General features: G+C 37.1%; 1 protein-coding gene across 2 annotated transcripts in view; it reads left to right on the top strand.

Moving 5' to 3' along the window:
- Nucleotides 1-20087, top strand: part of DNAI7 (dynein axonemal intermediate chain 7) — a 93798-nt gene that overhangs the window by 68669 nt on the left and 5042 nt on the right. For both annotated transcript variants that reach the window (XM_017864508.1, XM_017864510.1), the window contains exons 10-13: nt 9791-9866; nt 11146-11306; nt 13433-13589; nt 17870-18084. In XM_017864508.1, the coding sequence (XP_017719997.1) occupies nt 9791-9866; nt 11146-11306; nt 13433-13589; nt 17870-18084 (609 nt within the window). The remainder of the gene's footprint in view (nt 1-9790; nt 9867-11145; nt 11307-13432; nt 13590-17869; nt 18085-20087) is intronic.

Raw genomic sequence — 20087 nt, 5'->3', positions numbered from 1 at the left:
CAACAACAACAAACCATAGTTTTCAATATAAAACAAATGAAACTATTCAAAAATTATAAAAATAATGAAAGTATTTGAAGAGAACATAGGAAACTTATTTTATTATCTTTACTAACAAGACCTTTCTTACTTATCAGTGCATCAAAACCAAAAGCATGAATGAAAAAGAGATTGGATTCAAATATTTGTGTAGCCCCATAAACCTCATTATAAACAAAGCTGAAAGGCAAATAACAGACTGAGAAAAATGTTTCAACATACATGACATAGGGTTCATACCCTAATGTAAAGAATTTGTACACATCATTGAGAAGACAATTTCTTAATATAAAATTAAGCAAAGGACATGAGCAGGCAGTTGAGAAAAGAAATACAACTAGCCAATAAAAATATACCAAATAAGTAATCAAATTAGAAAAAAGTCATTTGTTTTCCTATCAGATTAAGCAGGCAGGCATCTTCACACACTGTTATTAGAAAAGTAAATCTGTACAATCTTTATTTGGCACCATGTAAACATGCCTATGATTAGTGATTTTACTTACAGCAATTTATTATTAGAAAATAATAGAACAAAATAAATAAAAATGATTGTGCCAAGATGTTCATTGAAGTTTTTTATAGTAGCAAAAACAGTCCACAAATTAAAAAATTATAAAATATCCAAACAATACTAGTTGGTTTGGATATTTGGATATTTTATCTTTTAAAATGACAAAGATTTTATATACTTTTCTATAGAAAGATGCCTAGGATGTATTGTTAAATTTTTTTTAAAGTTAAAACTCTATTATCAATATGATTCTGTTTTTTTGAATGCACAGAAAAAATCTAGAAGCCTCTCTACCAAAGAGTGGTTATCTTTTGGTGGTGGGGGAAGAACATGAGAAGGATGGGATGGTGGTATATTATCAGTGATTTTTTTATTCTCTGTACTCTATTGTATTATTTGGATTTTCAATAAGTACTGAACACACATTACTTTCCTCATAGAAAATGAAACAATGTATTTCCCATTTTGGCTTTAAAGGGGGAAAGTTCATGATAAGCCTCTGTGCTGAGGTGAAATTCCCTTCTTCCCATCACACTAATCCCTGTACCTAACTTCTATTTGTCTTGATTCAAAACTTACCTTAAATTTTATCTCCATAGAATCCTCCGTTTCCTCAGATTAAATTAGATGTCCGTCCACTATGCTCTTGTCATTCTGTTTAATTATTAGAATTCTTACCTTAAACAGTAAATTATGATCTTGAGGACAAGAATTGCTTGATAGACTCACATTTAAGCAGAGAGAATAGAGCTCATAAGGGCTCAATGAATGTTTATTGAATGAAGGAAGAAGTGAATGAATGGATGTTTAAGTGATGAAAAGCAGGCCCTGACTTGAGTCTGATTTGTTGTGAGCAGCCTACATAAATTGGGGATTTCAACCACTATCCTCCTCAAAGTTATCCTGTCTGTTGAGAGATACCTATCCTCTTCATTACAGTTGGGTGTGCTGGAGATCATTCCTGCTACCTTTATGGATTCTGCAAGCTGGTCACTGGGGATTCTTGGGACTCTCTCCTCTGCAGTTCTGATCCTCCACCCCTTTAGTGATCCAGCATAGTATGTGGTGATAGGAAGATTCTTGCTGTCACTACAGCAGCCTTAGGAAAGGTGTGCTTCTCGTATTCCAATTGGACCTCGATGTGCATTTGAAGCAATATTTACAGACAGTGGTTAAGTTTGTATTCCTATATAATCACGGCTACAGGGGAACTAACATAACCCTAAATTTCATTCGTGACACATAACAATTTGTGTGTGACAAAATGTTTTCTAAATGTTTTAAACTGCCATATAAATTCATGATACTCAACTTTTGTGTGTATGTGTCAATTAGGGACTACATGTAAGATCAGTAGGCAAACTTAACTATGTTTCGGATTTAGAGAAAAAATTCTGTATTTTTCCAGTTTTTGTTTTTTTTTTGGTTGGGGGTAAAATGCTTACCTCACAATTTTAGATTATCATATTTTATTATAAATCTTACATTTTTTATATCTTTACATTGACTTTAGAGACTGATACAAGGCAAATATGATATAATAATGCAGGCAATTATGGCCCACAATATATGAGTTATGTTTGATACGTCAGATAATCACAAATAACAAGTATTTAGTATTTTGGTCATTTAAAAATTTATATCTCTTACGTTAGAAGATGTACACATTGTTTTCTTTTTCATGAGTACAGCAAGAAGTTTGCCACTAGAGGGCTCTTAATACCACATTTTAGATGATTTAAATGTGTAATACTAATAATATTATAGGTATTGGGTAATACTGTCTTCCCAATTACTATATCATGCAAACTTTTTAGAAAAGCCTAATTTAAGTGTAGCACATTTGCAAGAAATTAATTTTAATGAGAATTACCTTCAGCACTACATTAGTGATCTAAACAGCATGCATGATAGTATGTGGGTCTTTGAACTTTTAAAAGTTAGTCTCTGGCTTTAAGATAGTTTAAACAAATATATACAGGATTAAACATAAATATTTTATATATGTAATGTATATGTTATTTGTCAAACATTTACTAAATACCTGCTATTGATAAGGCATTCAACACAATCTTGTTTTTAATGAGCTAACAATCTTGTGGATTAGAAGAGTTACCATATATTCTAATATGTGCAATGAGAGAGATTCCACTTGGGGGTTAAGATATCAAAATAGGCTGGGCATGGTGGCTCATGCCTGTAATCCCAGCACTTTGGGAAGCCAAGCCAGGGGGATCACCTGAGGTCGGGAGTTTGAGACCGGCCTGACCAACATGGAGAAACCCCATCTCTACTAAAAATACAAAAGTAGCCGGTGTGGTGGCAGGTGCCTGTAATCCTAGCCACTCAGGAGGCTGAGGCAGGAGAATCATTTGAACCCAGGAGGTGGAGGTTGTGGTGAGCTGAGATTGCGCCATTGTACTCTAGCCTGGGCAAGAAGAGTGAAACTCCATCTCAAACAAAAACAAAAACAACAAAAAAGGAGATCAAAATAAACCCAAAATAAAAACAAATGAACAGATTGGAAGTCTTTTCTCATGAGGTAGCATGAGCTGAATCTTTCAGTGTAGCATGGAGAAGTTTAGATAGGAAGGAAAGGAAGTTATTCTGGTCAGAGGGAAAAGTATGGAGACATGAAATAGCCTGAGTAATTTGGGATGTTTTGTGATAATCACGGATAAATTAAAAATCCATGGGAATAGGTTATATAAAAAACCTAGCATCAGAGGTCCTTAACATTCAACAACACTTAACCTGCCACAAATGTATGTTTTCAGTGCATTTCCAGGTCATACCCTGGGAGTTGTTCTCATTTCCTTACTCACTTACTGAATATTTATCGTATGCCTACCTCTATGTGGTAGGCACCATTCTGGCCCTCAGGGGAGGATGGCCAAAGGACAAATAAGGCTCCTTCTCTCATAATTTACATACAAGTTAGGAGAAATCAACAATAAATAAGAAAAAGTAGCAAATACCATATAGTAATCATTTATGCACAGAATTAAGCAGGGATTAAACTGGGAGTGACTTTACATTCCGTTGTTAGGGAGGGCCTGTTTGATCTGTTTGATGGTGCATTATTTAGCTGAGACCCAGATGACAAAAAAGCATCAGCTATAAAATGATGAGGGTAGGCCGGGCGCGGTGGCTCAAGCCTGTAATCCCAGCACTTTGGGAGGCCGAGACGGGCGGATCACGAGGTCAGGAGATCGAAACCATCCTGGCTAACACGGTGAAACCCCGTCTCTACTAAAAAAAAAAAACACAAAAAACTAGCCGGGCGAGGTGGCCGGCGCCTATAGTCCCAGCTGCTTGGAGGCTGAGACAGGAGAATGGCGTAAACCCAGGAGGCGGAGCTTGCAGTGAGCTGCGATCCGGCCACTGCACTCCAGCCTGGGCGACAGAGCGAGACTCCATCTCAGGAAAAAAAAAAAAATGATGAAGGTAAAAGTAGTCTTCAGTCACAATTATTGCAGAAGTCATAAGACAGAAGTTAGAAGGAAGGCCAGCGACTGATGTATGATGGGCAAGAAGCAAAGTGGTATGTAATAAAGTTGGAAAAGGAGGCACAAGCCAGATAAAGTCAGGCTTTGGAGGCCAGAGTGAGAATTTAGGCTTTTATTATAAATGCAGTGGGGAGCCATTAGAGGGTGGTAAGTAGGAGTGTGACATGATGCAATGTATGGCTCTGAAAGGTTATTCTGGCTACTGTATAGAGAAAAAATTGTGAGGGGCCAGAATAAAAGCACAGTATCTAGTTCAGTAGTACTGGTAAGTAATAAGAAGTCATGGTGGTTCTGACAGAGGTTGCAGTAAGAGCTATAGAAAGATGAATATGTTTAGGAGATGTTTTGGAGGTAAAATATATCTAAGTTTTTATTTTGAGAAATGAGGCATGTGGTGGTACAGTTTACAAAGATGAACAGGAATAGAGTGAAACAGTTGAGAGTGGCTGTGAAACAAAAAGTTCTGTTTGGGTCATGGTAGGTTTGGGGTACGCAAGTGGAAATGACAGGTAGGCAAATGTGAACCTGGAGTTCAGAGGAAAGTCAGACACAGCTGCCACGTACATGTTCATGTGCAGGTTATGTTCTGAACTTGTGCAGTCAAGCAGTACACAATGTGTGTGACCTACAGAGCATCACTAGCTTATGTTTGGGGACCATTGGTCTATAGATAGTATTTAAAGACACTGGAATGAATGAGACCAGTAGTCTCAGGGTAATTATTCTTAATTAATGCTGTGTTTTCAAAATTCATTTTCAATTCCTTATCAAGAATCAGTTCCAATAATTTTTTGTTATAATAAAATTGAAATTATCTTTTGATGAAAAAGTATATTTTAGATCAATGAATTTCTTTTGCATAGATCTTCTGTTGATGGATAATAAAATTCAAGACATTCTGTCAAACTTGTGTTCAGTGCTGACATTTTGCAGATATTATCAAGATCATTTACTTCATTAATAATTGTTGGCATCAGTTTCATATATTCTCTTCCAATACTTTCATGATTTTTGTAGCTTTTGATTGGTTTAGTTTTGTTTTTACATTTGAATCTTACCATCTGGAATTTATTTTAGTGTAAAGTGAGAAGAATGAATCTAAATTTATTTTATTGCAAATCTTAGCCAGCTGTCTCAAAACACATACCATATAAACCTAGGCTTTTTCCATTGATCTGAAATGCCATATGCTAAATTTTCAAGTGGATCCTATGATCTACTTCTGGACTCTATATTCTGTTTTTATTGATCCACCTATTAATGATAGGTTATGTTTTTATATCAAATTCAAATTGCACATTTACTAAGGAATTTCTATGTTATAATATCTATGCATTTATCAAGTTGCAATGAAAATTATTTGCTAGTGTCCCATGACATTCTTTCATGTTATAAACCAGTTCTTGTATACATTGAGCCAAGATATTATTGAAAAGTTACTTTAACTACCTTCTCTGATTCATATTCTGTCAAAATTTCCAAGCAAACATCTTTTAGAAATTGTTATTTACTCTCAATCTAAGTCTATAAATTTAATACAATTGAGGTAAAATTCCAGTTGTTAATTTTGAGGCTTGACAAAATACTCTTAAAGTTTATCTAGAAGAAAAAAATACTTGGAAAATACCCAATTTTGTAAAAGAATTATGATGAAAGAGGACCTTCATTACCAGATGTAAAATATGATGAAAATAGGAATAAAGAAGTATTTTTTTTGGCTTCATTTCCAACAAACACAAGGAGTTTATTATTATAATAACATATAAAACTTATACATTATACCCGTGTTGTCAGCAAATGAGATTTGAAGTTTTTGTGCAGGAGCACGTTCTGATGACACTGTTGCAGTTACAGGAAAACATTCTAGAGTAGTTATCAAAATTAAGGAGCTTGTGCTAGAGTGTAAGTTGACTCATTGCATCTTTCTAGAAGTCTAACTTCAGAAAAGAGTCAGTTGAGCTAGAGTAGTACAAAGTTTTTAAAAATTGACTTATGTAAAGGCAATGTGTCATATGCAAGAATATCCTCTTTATGATGTGATAATATTGAAAGTGATAAATTCCTTTTGTTGCGTGCTGAGGTGAAGTACTCGTGTTTACTGGGGAAAAAGTTCTGGTGAGAAAGTCTCAATCCCTGGTGTTCCTGCAAGATAAGAAGCCAGTTTGGTCTAAACTCTTTGAAGAGTTCTCAACTTTTTGAAGATATGAATTAGACTTGCCTATTGGTCTGATATCTTTGGGATTTTTATTGATCATAATCCTCCCTGTAAGAAATAAATGCAACTTGGTTTTTAAAGGTAAGTAATGCCAAAGGCTACCTGGCTATCCCACAGGCACCTCAAATTCAACATTCCACAATCAAATTCATTACTTTTCCCCCAAACCTGTCCTTCCTCCTCCTTTTCTTTTTCTTTTCTTTTTTTTTTTTTTTTTTTTTTTTTTTTGGTGCTAATTGTTATCATCCTCTACCTTAATTACCTAAATCCAACACCTGAACATCAGCCTTAGCCTCTCCCTTGCTTTACTTTTATATCCAGTCCCTCTTCAAGTTAGGTTTTTAATTCCTTATCATCTCTCCTATAAGCTCCATCTAGTGGCCCTAGTTGCTTCTGCCTTGGGTAGGTCCTGATCCTCTCTACATTGGACTTCTAACACTTCACTGAGCAGGTGGCTGCCAGAATACTCTTTCCAAATGCAAATTTCTTCACATTAGGTTCCTACTGAAGGCCTTTTATGAGCTTTCCTTTACCCATAGGAGAAATTCTAAAGTCTTTAGAGTGGCATTCAAAGCTCTCCACAATCTGGCATCTCTCCAGCCTCAGATCTTTACACGTTCCTGGCATGCCTCACTCCAGCTATACCTGACCACTTGGAGTGCTTGGAATCCTGTTTTGCTTCATGCCTTTCACTCACATTAGAATTCTCTCTCACCATTTTTGGGGGAGGATCTATTAATAATTCTCTTTCAATATTTAATCCAACAAACCTGGAAGCATCATGTTACCTGACTTCAAAGTATACTACATGTCTACAATAACCAAAACAGCATGGTACTGGTACAAAAACAGGCACATAGACTAATGGAACAGGTAAGAGAGACCAGAAATAAGGTCACACATCTGCAAACATCTCATCTTCAACAAAGCTGACAAAAAAAAAAAAACAATGGGGAAAATACTCTCTATTCAATAAAAATGGTTCTGGGATAACTGGCTAGCCATATACAGAAGATTGAAACTGTACCCCTTTCTTATACTGTTTACAAAAATCAGCTCAATATGGATGAAAGACTTAAATGTAAAACCCAAAACTATAAAAACCCTGGAAGACAACCCAGGCAATGCAATCCTGAACATAGGATGGGCAAAGATTTCATGAAAAAGACACCAAACGTAATTGCAACAAAAGCAAAAATTGATAAGTGGCATCTAATTAAACTTAAGAGTTTCTGCACAGCAAAAGAAACTATCAACAGAGTAAACAGCCTGCAGAATGGTAGAAAATATTTGCAAACTATGCATCTAGCAAAGGTCTAATATCCAGCATCTATAAGGAACTTAAACAAATTTAGAAGAGAAAAACAACCCTATTAAAAAGTGGGCAAAGGACATGAATAGGCACTTTTCAAAAGACATGTGTGGCCTAGAAGCATATGAAAAGAAGCCCAATATCACTGATCATTAGAGAAATGTAAATCAAAACGACAATGAGATACCATCTCACACCAGTCAGAATGGCTACTACTAAAAAGTCAAAAACTGAAAGTTGCTGGTGAGGTTGTGGAGAATAGGGAACACTTATACACTGTTGGTGGTAGTATAAATTAGTTCAACCATTGTGGAAAGCAATATGGTGATTCCTCAAAGAGCTAAAAGCAGAATTGCCATTTGGCCCAGCAATTTCATTACTGGGTATATACCCAGAGGAATATACATCATTCCACCATAAGGACACATGAACGTAAATGTTCACTGTAGCACTATTCACAATAGCAGAGACACGGAATCAACCTCTAAATGCCCATCAGTGACAGATTAGATAAAGAAAATGTACATATACACCATGGAATACTGTGCAGCCATACGAAAGAATGAGATCATGTCTTGCAGGAACATGGATGGAGCTGAAGGCTATTGTCCTTAGCAAACTAATGCAGGAACAGAAAACCAATACCACATGTTCTCACTTATAAGTGGGAACTAAATGATGAGAACTCATGAACACAAAGAAGAGAACAGCAGACACTGGGGCGTACTTAGGAGTAGAGGGTGGGAGGAGAACAAGGAGCAGAAAAATAACTATTGGGTACTAGGCTTAATACCTAGGTGATGAAATAATCTGTACAACAAACCCCTGTGACCTGAGTTTGCCTATACAACAAGCCTTCACATGTACCCTCGAACCTAAAATAAAAGTTTAAAGAAAAATTAGTTCAAATTTACTACCTTTAGGTAAGAGAGATGTTGCCTGTCTTCGTCTACCCATTTTCCCACATAATTAACTCCTTCCTTGTACTCCTATTGTGGATCCCTTACTTTCTACTAAACACTCACAAAAATACAACCATTTGTTTACTTGCTTCCCTAATAGACTGGAAGTTCCTTACGTCAGGGACCTTGTCTTTTGTTGCCAGTGTCTAGCAATGCCATTACTATTTAGGAGCTCTGTAATTTTTTTTTGAATGAATAAACAAGGGAGACGGTTCAGAGGCGTGATGGAAAGGGTTTGCAGAGAATGTAATAGTGTTAAAGCTGGTCAGGAGGAAGACACATGGGGCAATATGGTGATGAGAGATGGGAAAGACTAGTTTACTATGGGGGACTGTCTGTGTATGATGGTTAAGAGTCATGGGAATAACTAGTTTTAAATTTCTGACTAGAACTCTGGTATAAGGTTATTCTGTTGCTGCAGAAGTACGGGTACTACCTGAAGTCAAATGAAGTTTGCTGGATGTCATTCAATTTGCAAGTATTAGCGCGTGCACACACACACACAATTTTTATACTGGCAACACTGCATTTGTCTAGTGCTTTACATTACCCAAAGTTCTTTTATTTCTATTATCTTATTTGACCCTTAAAACAGTTATCTCCCTCAGTTTCAGTTTCCTTATTTCTTCGGATTGTTTGCAAGATGTGTTATATGTCTGATACACAGTTAAATACGTTACATCAGGAATTTGAGGCTCATAATAGTTAAATGACTTGCTCAAGGTCAGAAAAGTAAGTTAGTGGCAGATTTAGACATAAAGTCTAGATTATTTTTACTGCACTAGAGTACAATGAGATACTATCTTCTACATTACTTGAGGTGCAATGTCTTTAATTTCCCTGAGAGACTTACCCCAAATCAGGCTTTGGGATGACTCTGTCAGAGCTGATTATCAAATTTAAGCAAAATCTACCTCCTGGATAAACCAAAATGCAAATATAAATAATATTTTTTATAGCTTGTATTGCTTCCTAATCTCCATCTTTTACACTTAAGGGTTTTCAGCAGAGAATCTGAGCAGGATAGCTTCTTGCCCTTGTGAAGTTTTGTGGAGATTTTAATTGCTCTTTAAAATATTGCTTTTGAGTCCAGTTTTATAATAGAGCAAGTATCAGTTTGGGGTTTTCGGCCTTAGAATTAAGGTACCAGACATCTGAAGTGAGTACTGGAACACAAAGACAATGACTGTGCTCTGTAGACACTGACAATCACACCCATATGTCTGTGGTTTTTTACAGAGTTCTGCTGAGGAAGAATCTGAAGCCATAAAATGTGAACTAGAGATGAAAATATTAAGTGAAACTGTTTCAGCAGGTATTCTAAATTACATTTTAAGAATTTAACTTTATTGAGATTTTTTCTTACAGAAGAAATACAGGATCATGGTTTAAAATATTAAGATATTGCAAAAATATATTTAAAGTGAAAATTCTTCATAGTCCCTTTTCTAACAGTGCTAACAGATTTCTTTGCTCAATTTATCCCTGTCTCTCTTAATTTCTGATAAAACCATGGGATTATATTATACAAATGTTTTTGTTGAGAATACTTTTCTCCGACCTAACAATAAGTTACATACATAGAACACAGTATATATTTCATATAAATGAATATTAAACATTATTCTAAGAATACATTGGTAACCTCACTTTTTAAAGTAGTTGTATAATTTCATCCAATAATGGAACACTATTTAAATCCCTATTGATAGGTTGTTTCTAATTTTGTATTATTACAATGTTGTAATGAACTTTCACAAGTGCACACACACAACTGAAAGCCTCTCACTTCTGGGTATTCACAAGTGTTTGCATTCAGTCTAGTCCTGGCAAATAGCAGTTGGATATAGTTTAGAAATGTCAAGGAAATGTGATTTAGAAATGTGATGTCTAATTTGTCAGTCTTTTAGTTTGAGATTTATATACATCTTTTCTGTTAACTTTATGCTTCTTTCCCAATAACTTCTAGGAATCTATTTTCTATGTATTTCTTAGCATATTTTTTCATAACAGGCCTTTTCTCCTTCACTTTTTCTTTCTACTTCTTTTTTTTTTTTTGAGATCGGATCTTGCTCTGTTGCCCAGTAGTGGTGCGGATTATGGCTCACTGCAGCCTCAACTGCCCAGGTTCCAGTAATTCTCCCACCTCAGCCTGCTGAGTAGCTGGGACCACACAGGCATGCACCACCAGGCTAGCTAATTTTTAAATTATTTGTTGAGATGGGGTCTTGCTATGTTGCCCAGGCTCATCTTAAACTCCTAGTCTCAAGTGATTCTCCCACCTCAGCCTCGCAAAGTACTGGGCATGAACCACTGCCCCAGCCTGTTTTCATTTTAATAATAACACATGCTTATTGCATGGTTTTGTAGATGAAATAAAAATTGTGTCCTCTCCTATGCCCCACCATTACCCATGCCTATTTCCACTTCCAAGGTCAGCTCTATGAATCATTTTGAGTTAACCACTTTTTGAAAAGTTTTAGTAGCTAGTTGAATAGAAACATCCTTTACCAGTATTAGAATTTTAAAATTTCTTTCCTAAGAGCGTACTAAACTGTAATCTATTTGAAACCTGTTAATCTGATTAATTTTAGCACAGTTGTTGCTGGTAGAGAATTCTTCTGAAAAGCCAGATTTCTTTGAAAACGATGTGGTGGATTTATGCCAGTTCACAACTCTGGGTGGAGTATACCACTTGGATATTTTGGAGCTTCCTCCACAGTGTAAACCAGTGAAGGGATGGATGATTGTGGAAGTAGGTTGATTCTTGAATCAAAACTTATAAGTAAAATAATTGCTCATGCTTTTACTTTATTTCATATTATCTAACATCTAATAAGTTTTAACCCTATTAAACAAACGCAAAGGAAACAATGTAATTTTAAACTGTCTTAAATTATTGGTATTGAAAATTTGAATCAGATACTAAAAGAATATAAAATAATGTGAAGTTTATACTAGAATTCATATATGCTAACCTCATTGTAAATTTACATCATTATGTTTTGTTAGTGCCAATTTTGTCTTAGTAATAATATTCTAGATCAGAGGTTGGCAAACTTTCTCTGTAACAGGCCAGATGGTAAATATTTTCACCTTTGCGGTCCCTACCAGCTCTGATGCAACTACTCAACTCAACCATTGCAGCACTAAAACTGCTGTGTATAAACCAATGGGCACAGCTATGCTCCAATAAAACTTTATTTACAAAAATTGGTGGTGGGTGGGATTTCCCAGGGACAGTAGTTTGTGGACTCTAGTCTAAATCAGTGGTTGTCAATATGTGTTCCCTCGAGCAGAGGCATCAACATCCTCTGGCATCATCTGGGAATTTGCTAGAAATGCAAATTAATGAGCCCCACCACAAACTTACTAAATCAGAAACCCTGGAGGTAAGGTTCAACAGTCTGTTTTGGAAAAACACACCCTAAAGTTTGAAAGTCACTAGTCTGAATCCTTGATATACAAAACATGGTCCTAAATCAACAGCGTTGAACCAGCAGCATTAGTGTAAGCTGGGAACATGCAAGAAATGTGTAATGTTGGGCTGCACCTCAGAGCTACTGAATCTGCAGTTGAACAAGATCCCCAGGTAATTCCTATGCACATTGAAATTTGAAAATCAGTCCATGTGATGCCAATGCTGCTGATGCACTGACCACACTTTGGTGATAACAGTTGTTAGATCATCTTTCAAGGAGTTTCTCGCCCCTGTTTTATAAGTAGTAACACTTGTGCTATTATTGACTTGGTTTATTTTTAACTTAACCTCATGGTGGCTTGCTTCCCATAGAATGCTACCATATATACCCCATTATGTTGTCATAGGCTGCCTCTTCCTTCCTCTCTCTCTCCCCCTCTTCCTGTCTCTCTCTCTCTTTCTCTCACCCTCTCTCCCCTAACACAATCTGTACACAGATTGCTGGGTACTTCTCACCCACAATCCTATCCATTAAGGACCTTGGTGCATTCTTTTATTTGAGAAGTATTTCCCAACCTCCCCCCCCCCCATTATTGCCCTAATCACCTCCCACTCCAATAAAATTTTAATATTCTCTTTATCCATCCTCCCACTCCAACAAAATTTTAATATTCTCTTTATCCATAAGGTCCCAGACTGAGCTGGGGTTTTCAAGAATCCATCTAAAGATCTGTTGTTGTTGACTTTTGTCACAGTGTCCTGAGAATCCTCCTTCACAGCTGTTTTTCTTTCCTACAACAAAGAGGCTTTCCTCATTTTCAAGGCTTTTTCAATAACTTTCCACCTCTTCTAGAAATTTGCCCTAATTTTTCTTCTATTTTCTAATATTTTTTAATCTTTCTTCCTTCCCTAGCTCCTTGTCTGCTGCATTCAGATAATGCACAAACCTTCCTTATCCCAGAAACATCTGCTGTCTGGTTAATTCACTTGCATTCGTTCATTTCCATTCTTCTCAAAAGGTCATCTATGTTTCTTTCTCTTTACCTGCACACCCTTAGCATGGTATTAGAACATGTGATTTAGGGTCCCATGCACCTGGTTTTGAGTTCTGTTGCCCCTTTGAAGTCATTTTGTAATCTTTGTCCAATTACTTGATTTTTCCAAGTCTTAGTTATCATCTCTGTTAAATATAGGCCTTTAGGATTGCTTAGAGGAATACAATGATGAGGAAGCCACACCACACAATCTGGCCCATAGGAAGTTCTGTACATTCATATTTAGTAACTTTTTTTCTCAATCATTTATCTTTTAAATTTTGTTGTGACATTTTGTTAATCTATGTGTAAATGGGATCAAACTGCAGTGCTTATTAAAATAACTATATAGCTTATTCGGTACTATTTACATTTTTCACTGCTACCAATCAACTAACTTGATGTTGTTTTGGTCATTTTTAAAAGATACTCAAAGAAGGATTACAGAAATACACATATCCTCCAGAAACTACAGAAGACTTTGAGACAGAAAATGCTTTCCCACCTATAGAGGTCACTCTTGAGGTTCATGAGAATGTCATCTTTTTTGAGGATCCTATGGTTGTAAGGTGGGATGCTGAAGGTACAGCTTTTATAATTATGTAATAAAAAGAGGGATAATAATAATAACCTTAAATTGAAACAGGAAGTGTAGTGTATTAACTGAGCTTATTATTTTACATATTTCTTTGCCAATTCTAGGGTCTCATTTTGTTTGTTCTTAATGGAAATGAATAGGGGTTGGAGCTTAGAATTTGCTGAGTGTTGTAAATATTAACTCCTAAAGTATCTGTATCTGCCATTGTCTATGAACAATTACTTTATGGTTATACCGTTATGTTTCTAAAAAATGAGTTAAAGGCTGGGCACGGTGGCTCATGCCTGTAAATCCCAGCACTTTGGGAGGTCAAGGCAGGCAGATCACCTGAGCTCAGGAATTTCAAGACCATTCTGGGCAACATGGGGAAACCCCGCCTCTCTACTAAAACATTACAAAAATTAACCGGGCGTGGTGGTGTGCGCCTGTAATCCCAGCTACTTGCGAGTCTGAGACATGAGAATCGCCTGAACCTGGGAGGTGGAGGTTGCCATGAACTGACATGGTGCCACCGCACTCCATCCTGGGTGACAGAGTGAGACTGTCTGTCTCAAAAAAACAAACAGGCCAGGCGTGGTGGCTCATGCCTACAATCTCAGCACTTTGGGAGGCCGAGGCGGGTGGATCATCTGGGGTCAGGAGTTTGACATTAGCCTGGCCAACATGGTGAAATCTCGTCTCTACTAAAAATAGAAAATAAGCGGGGTGTGGTGGCACACACCTGTAATCCCAGCTACTCCGCAGGCTGAGGCAGAACAATAGCTTGATCTTGGGAGGCGGAGGTTGCAGTGAGCCAAGATGACGCCACTGCACACCAGTCTGGGCCACAGAGCAAGACTTGTCTCAAAACAAAGCAATCAGGCAAAAATGAGTGAAAATATTAAAATCAGGCCAGGCACTGTTGCTCACGCCTATAATCCCAGCACTTTGGGGGTGCCGAGGCAGGCGTATCACCTGAGGTCAAGAGTTCGAGACCAGCCTAGCCAACATAGTGAAACCCCATCTCTACTAAAAATACAAAAATTAATGGGGCATCGTGGCGCATGCCTGTAGTCCCAGCTACTTGGGAGGCTGAGGCAGGAGAATTGCTTGAGCCTGGGAGGCGGAGATTGCATTGAGCTGAGATTGCACCATTGCACTCCAGTGACAGAGCGAGATTCCCTCCATCTCAAAAAAAAAGAAAAAAAAGAAAAATATCAAAATAGTTCAGCAAATCAAAACAGATAAAAGCAAATCAAAACAGATAAAAGTCTACTCTTCTGGAATAACCAAATAGTTCAGATTTGGATAATTAATATTTGATTAATGTTATTTATAAATTGTACACAAGTATTGGGGATGAGGAATGGGCAAATGGGAAACTTGAGAAAGGGAAAATAGCCACTTTTGTATAACTTTTATACCTTTTATTTTGAGCCATGGGACATTATTGCTTATTCAAAACTTAAATATTAATAAAATTGTAAGTATCTACAGTGATATAAGCTAATGATTTGTTAGTCTTTAACAAATACCTCCTTTGGAGTAGGCTTGCTAAATTTTGAAAGATCTTGGTCTGGTAAGTTAATATATGCCATTCTAAGGATCCTGGATGAGAGGAGTACACCTTTGTTTTTAAGGTTTTTCTATATTCATCTGTTGGTGAAGGGATTTATATACTTGGTGATAGGCTGGGAACAAATATCACTAAGGCATAGAGCTTTTACATAATTACTTATTTAGTTATGGAAAATTTAGGAACAGAGAATTTAGGAATTTATACCAGGAAATTTAAATATTTTGTTTTTTAAATTTTCTAATGAATGCCCTGGTGCTCTACATTTTTGTCTGTATAGACAGACATACAAGATATATTATTTATATTCTAGAAATAGTCTATGTATTAAAAACAGTAAGCCAGTCGCAGTGGCTCACACCTGTAATCCCAGCACTTTGGGAGGCTGAGGTGCGTGGATTCCTTGAGCTCAGGAGTTCAAGACCAGCCTGGGCAACATGGAGAAACCCCATCTCCACCAAAAGTACAAATATTAGCTAGGCATGGGGGCATGTGCCTGTAGTCCCAGCTATCCCAGAGGCTGAGATGGGAGCATTGTTTGAGCCCAGGAGGTTGAGGCTGCAGTGAGCTGTAATCGTGCCCCAGCACTCCAGGGCGGGTGACAGAGTGAGACCCTGTCTCAAAAAACAAAAAATAAGTTTAAAAACCTAGTAAATTCTTACATATTAAACTATAAAATACATCAACATGAACAACTTTATCTCTTTTGATATTGTTTCACAGGTGTCACTTTAATGGTAATATTCCTAAGTATTTGTCACATTAATGATTAACACGGCTGGGTGTGGTAGCTCACACCTAAAGTAATCCTAGCACTTTCGGAGGCCGATGCGGGCAGATCACCTGACGTCAGGAGTTCGAGACCAACCTGGCCAAAATGGCGAAACCCTGTCTCTACTTTAAAAAAGCCAGGTGTGGTGTCATGTGCCTGTAATCCTAGCTATTCAGGAGGCTGAGGCAGGAGAATTGCTTGAACCTGGGAGGCGGAGGTTGTAGTGAGCTAAGATCGCACCATTGCACTCAAGCCTGGGCGACAAGAGTGAAACTCAGTCTGAAAAAAAAAATTATTCACATGAAATTAGAATTAGACAAGGTAAATTATTCCACACAATTCAGGGAAATAAACTTGTGCAAAATTTCACTCTACAACTTCAGCAATTAGACAGCAGTAATTTACAACTCTAGTAATTTTTAAACCACGGGGAAACATTTTGCCTGGAAATACTAGCAATTTGGAGAATTTATTTATAGATAATAACTTTTACCTTATAAATTAAAATTATTTGCTAATGTAGAGACAAAAGAGGAATTAAAATAACTCTGTGAATGTAATTGTATTATATGAAATCTAAGAGTAAAAAGTAGTCAACAGAACTCTCCAATTGAGAACAGGAAAGAGAGCTAAGTAGAAATGGAGACCACATACAGGAAGAAAATGGTTCATTTATTTGTCCTATAAAGATGACCCCTCTCCGACCCAAAAAAAAAAAAAAAAGAAAGAAAGAAAGAGATAAATGAGGCATAGTTTCTTCCTCTTGGAGTTTCAAAGTTGTAGGAGAGGCAGACGGGAAAACACCATATTGTAATACAACGTAGTAGGGTGCTAGCATAGATGTAAAGTGCTGTAGAGCATGACATAGATGGCTCAATCTTTAGAGTATTGGAAGGCTTCTCACAGGATGGAATGTTGAACAGGGCCCTCAAAGATGAACAGAATATTTGCATGCAAGTCTCTGTGTGGGCATGTTTTCAGTTCAGTATGTACCTAAGAGTGGAATTGCTGGGTTGAGTGCTGAGTTTATATTTAACTTTCAAAGAAACTGCCAAATTGTTTTTCAAAGTAGCTGTACCATTTTACATGTCTGCCAGCAGTATATGAGGTTTTCTGTTTGTTCACAACATTTGTTACCTTTTTGATTATAGCCATTCTAGTGGGTGTGAAGTAGTATCCCACTGTGGTTTTGTTTCCCTAATTACTAATAATGTTGATCATCTTTTTAAGTACTTACTAGCCTTTCATATCTCTTCTTTGGTGAAATGTTTATGCCGATCATTTACCCACTTTTAAATTAGGTTGTGTTTTTTTATTGAGTTGTAAGAGGTACAAAAGACCACCTACAGGAAGTACGTTAATCGTTGCCTGGGACTGGAGGTGGGAATGGGAATTAACTGTAAATGGACATAAGGATCTTACTGAGGGGATAAAAATGTTCTAAAACTGGATTGTGGTGATGATTGCACAACTGGGTAAATTTACTAAAGATAATTGAAGTGTATACATAAAACACATGAATTTTGAAGTCATTTTAAAGCAAAGATGATGAGAATTTACTGAAAGATGAGGGAAGAGTATTGTAGGAGAAAAGAACTGTATGTGCAGAGGCCCAGAGGTATACTATACATACAGTGTTGTTAGGGAAAGAAAAAAAGTGGGGCTGAAAAGAGAAAAACTTGTTCCCTTGAGAAGTGGCAAGGGATGGAGCCAATAAAGTGAGTCAAAGCGTCATTCTGAAGGTCTCACCATGCTGAGGAGGTGGGACTTGATCCTGTAGGCAGGGGAAATGTCTCAGCAAAGCTGGCCTTCTTTTGAGTTTCTGTTCTAAATATGAAAGATCAGTTTATACACAAAGCATTTCGGTGGTTTCATTTATCTTTTTTTTTTAATAGAGAAAAATTAAAACTAGTGTCACTTTCTTCATTAATTATAAAGGTAAACATTGGAGAACTGATGGCATCAGCAATGTATCCTACAAACCAAACAAAAGACTTGTAACATTCAGCCTGGACACCTTTGGCCCTGTTACCTTGATTCAAGATGCTCATATTAACATGCCATACCAGTCATGGGAACTAAGACCACTTGATGTAAATAAAGTACTTTTAACTGTGACTACAGTATTTACTGAGATTCAGATACAAATTAAGGTGAGTTACTATTATAGTTGTTATATACTGTCATATCAGAGGTAAACCATTTTGATGGAATACCAGTTTGTCAAAAGCAATCAATGGCTGCTGATTTATATATTGAAATATGTGTCTTATAATCATTTATATAATGAAATATGTGTCTTATTGAAATATGTCTTATAATTTATACATTGAAATATTTGTCTTCAATTTATATGTTGAAATATGTGTCTTCTAGCATCTAGCGTAGTCCTAGAATATAGTAGATACTTAGTAAACATTTATGATATATGATATACAAAGTAACTTCTAATCATGAAAAAATGTAACTTGAGCTATATTTCTAAATGAAATATTAGTAGAATAATTAAATAGGCAATAAACATGTAAATAGCAAGGCTCAAACTTAAATTTGTACCTTAAAGTTACTAGGGATAGATCAACTGATGAACCAACAACCCTGGTTGCAGTATGAATTTCAGAGTTTTTGATCCACCCTAAAGGGGCTACCTGATCTTTATCATCCAGCCATTTGAAATCCTTTTGAGATTGGTTTCTCTCTGAATGATCCCCTATTGCTCATCAGTCAGAAATTATATAGCCTGAGCTGGACGCGGTGGCTCACGCCTGAAATCCCCACAATTTGGGAGGCCAAGGTAGGTGATCACCAGAGGTCAGCAGTTCGAGACCAGCCTGGCCACCATGGTGAAGCCCTGTCTCTACTAAAAATACAAAAATTAGCCAGGCGTGGTGGCATGCACCTGTGATGCCGGCTACTCGGGAGGCTCAGGCAGGAGAATTGCTTGAACCTGGGAAGCGGAGGTTGCTGCGAGCCGAGATCGCACCACTGCACTCCAGCCTGGGCAACAGAGTGAAACTCTGTCTCAAAAAAAAAGAGAGAGAGAGAGAAAGAAAAAAAAAGAAAGGGAAAGAGAAAGAAAGAAAGAGAGAGAGAGAGAGAGAAAGAAAATAAAAGAGAAAAGGAAGGAAGGTAGGAAGGAAGGACGAGGAAGGAAGGAAGGAAAGAAGAGAGAGAAAGAAAGAGAAAAAGAAAGAAAGAAAGAAAAAAGAAAAGGAAAAGAAAAGAAAAGAAATTACCTAGCCTGAAATGTATGGAGACAAAAGTAGATTAGCCATTGCCTGGGGCTAAGGGTGGGTGGGGATTAACTGTAAATGAGCATGAGGAATCTTATTGGGAGGGATGAAAATGATCTAAAATGGATTTATGGTGATAGTTGTACCACTCTGTAAAGTTACTAAAAATCATTGAATTATAACTTGAAATAGGTGAATTTTATGATATGTAAAATATATCTTAATAAAGTTGTTTTTAAAAACAGAGATAACCTAGAATTCATTATGAATACGGAAAGCCTAGAATATTATTAAACTTTGCTTTTAAAACTAGATGAGGGCTGGGTGCGGTGGCTCATGCCTGTAATCCCAGCACTTTGGGAGGCTGAAGTGGGTGGATCATGAGGTCAGGAGATCGAGACCAGCCTGGCCAATATGGTGAAATCCCATCTCTACTAATAATACAAAAATTAGCTTGGCATGTTGGCATGCGCCTATAGTCCCGGCTACTCAGGAAGCTGAGGCAGAAGAATCGCTTGAACCCGGGAGGCGGAGGTTGCAGTGAGCCAAGTTTGTGCCACTGCACTCCAGCCTGGGTGACAAAGCAAGACTCCATCTCAGAAACAACAACAACAACAACAGCAACAACAAAAAACTAGATGAGATGGAATGCCTTAGAATCATTAGTGTGCAAGTGCCCTTAAAATGCTTCTGGTCTACCCTCCTGTTGTATATATAGAGAAACTAAGGCCCATAGAGGTTAGGGGTTACGTGACCTTTCTGAGATTGTGTAAGGGGATTGTATTGCTGGAGCCTCCTTTTAGGCTTCCCTGCATGCAGCAGTCCTGACGACACTTGTGCAAAGATTCTTCCTCTAGACTCATGGAAAAATAACAAGCATCTTCACAAAGTTCACTTATTAATATAATGATCAAAACACCCAA

This window comes from Rhinopithecus bieti, unplaced genomic scaffold, assembly GCF_001698545.2.
Source record: "Rhinopithecus bieti isolate Rb0 unplaced genomic scaffold, ASM169854v2 scaffold_72161, whole genome shotgun sequence".
NCBI classification, from domain to species: Eukaryota; Metazoa; Chordata; class Mammalia; order Primates; family Cercopithecidae; genus Rhinopithecus; species Rhinopithecus bieti.
Note: the sequence above shows the minus strand (reverse complement) of the source record. Positions and strands in the feature narration are given on the sequence as shown.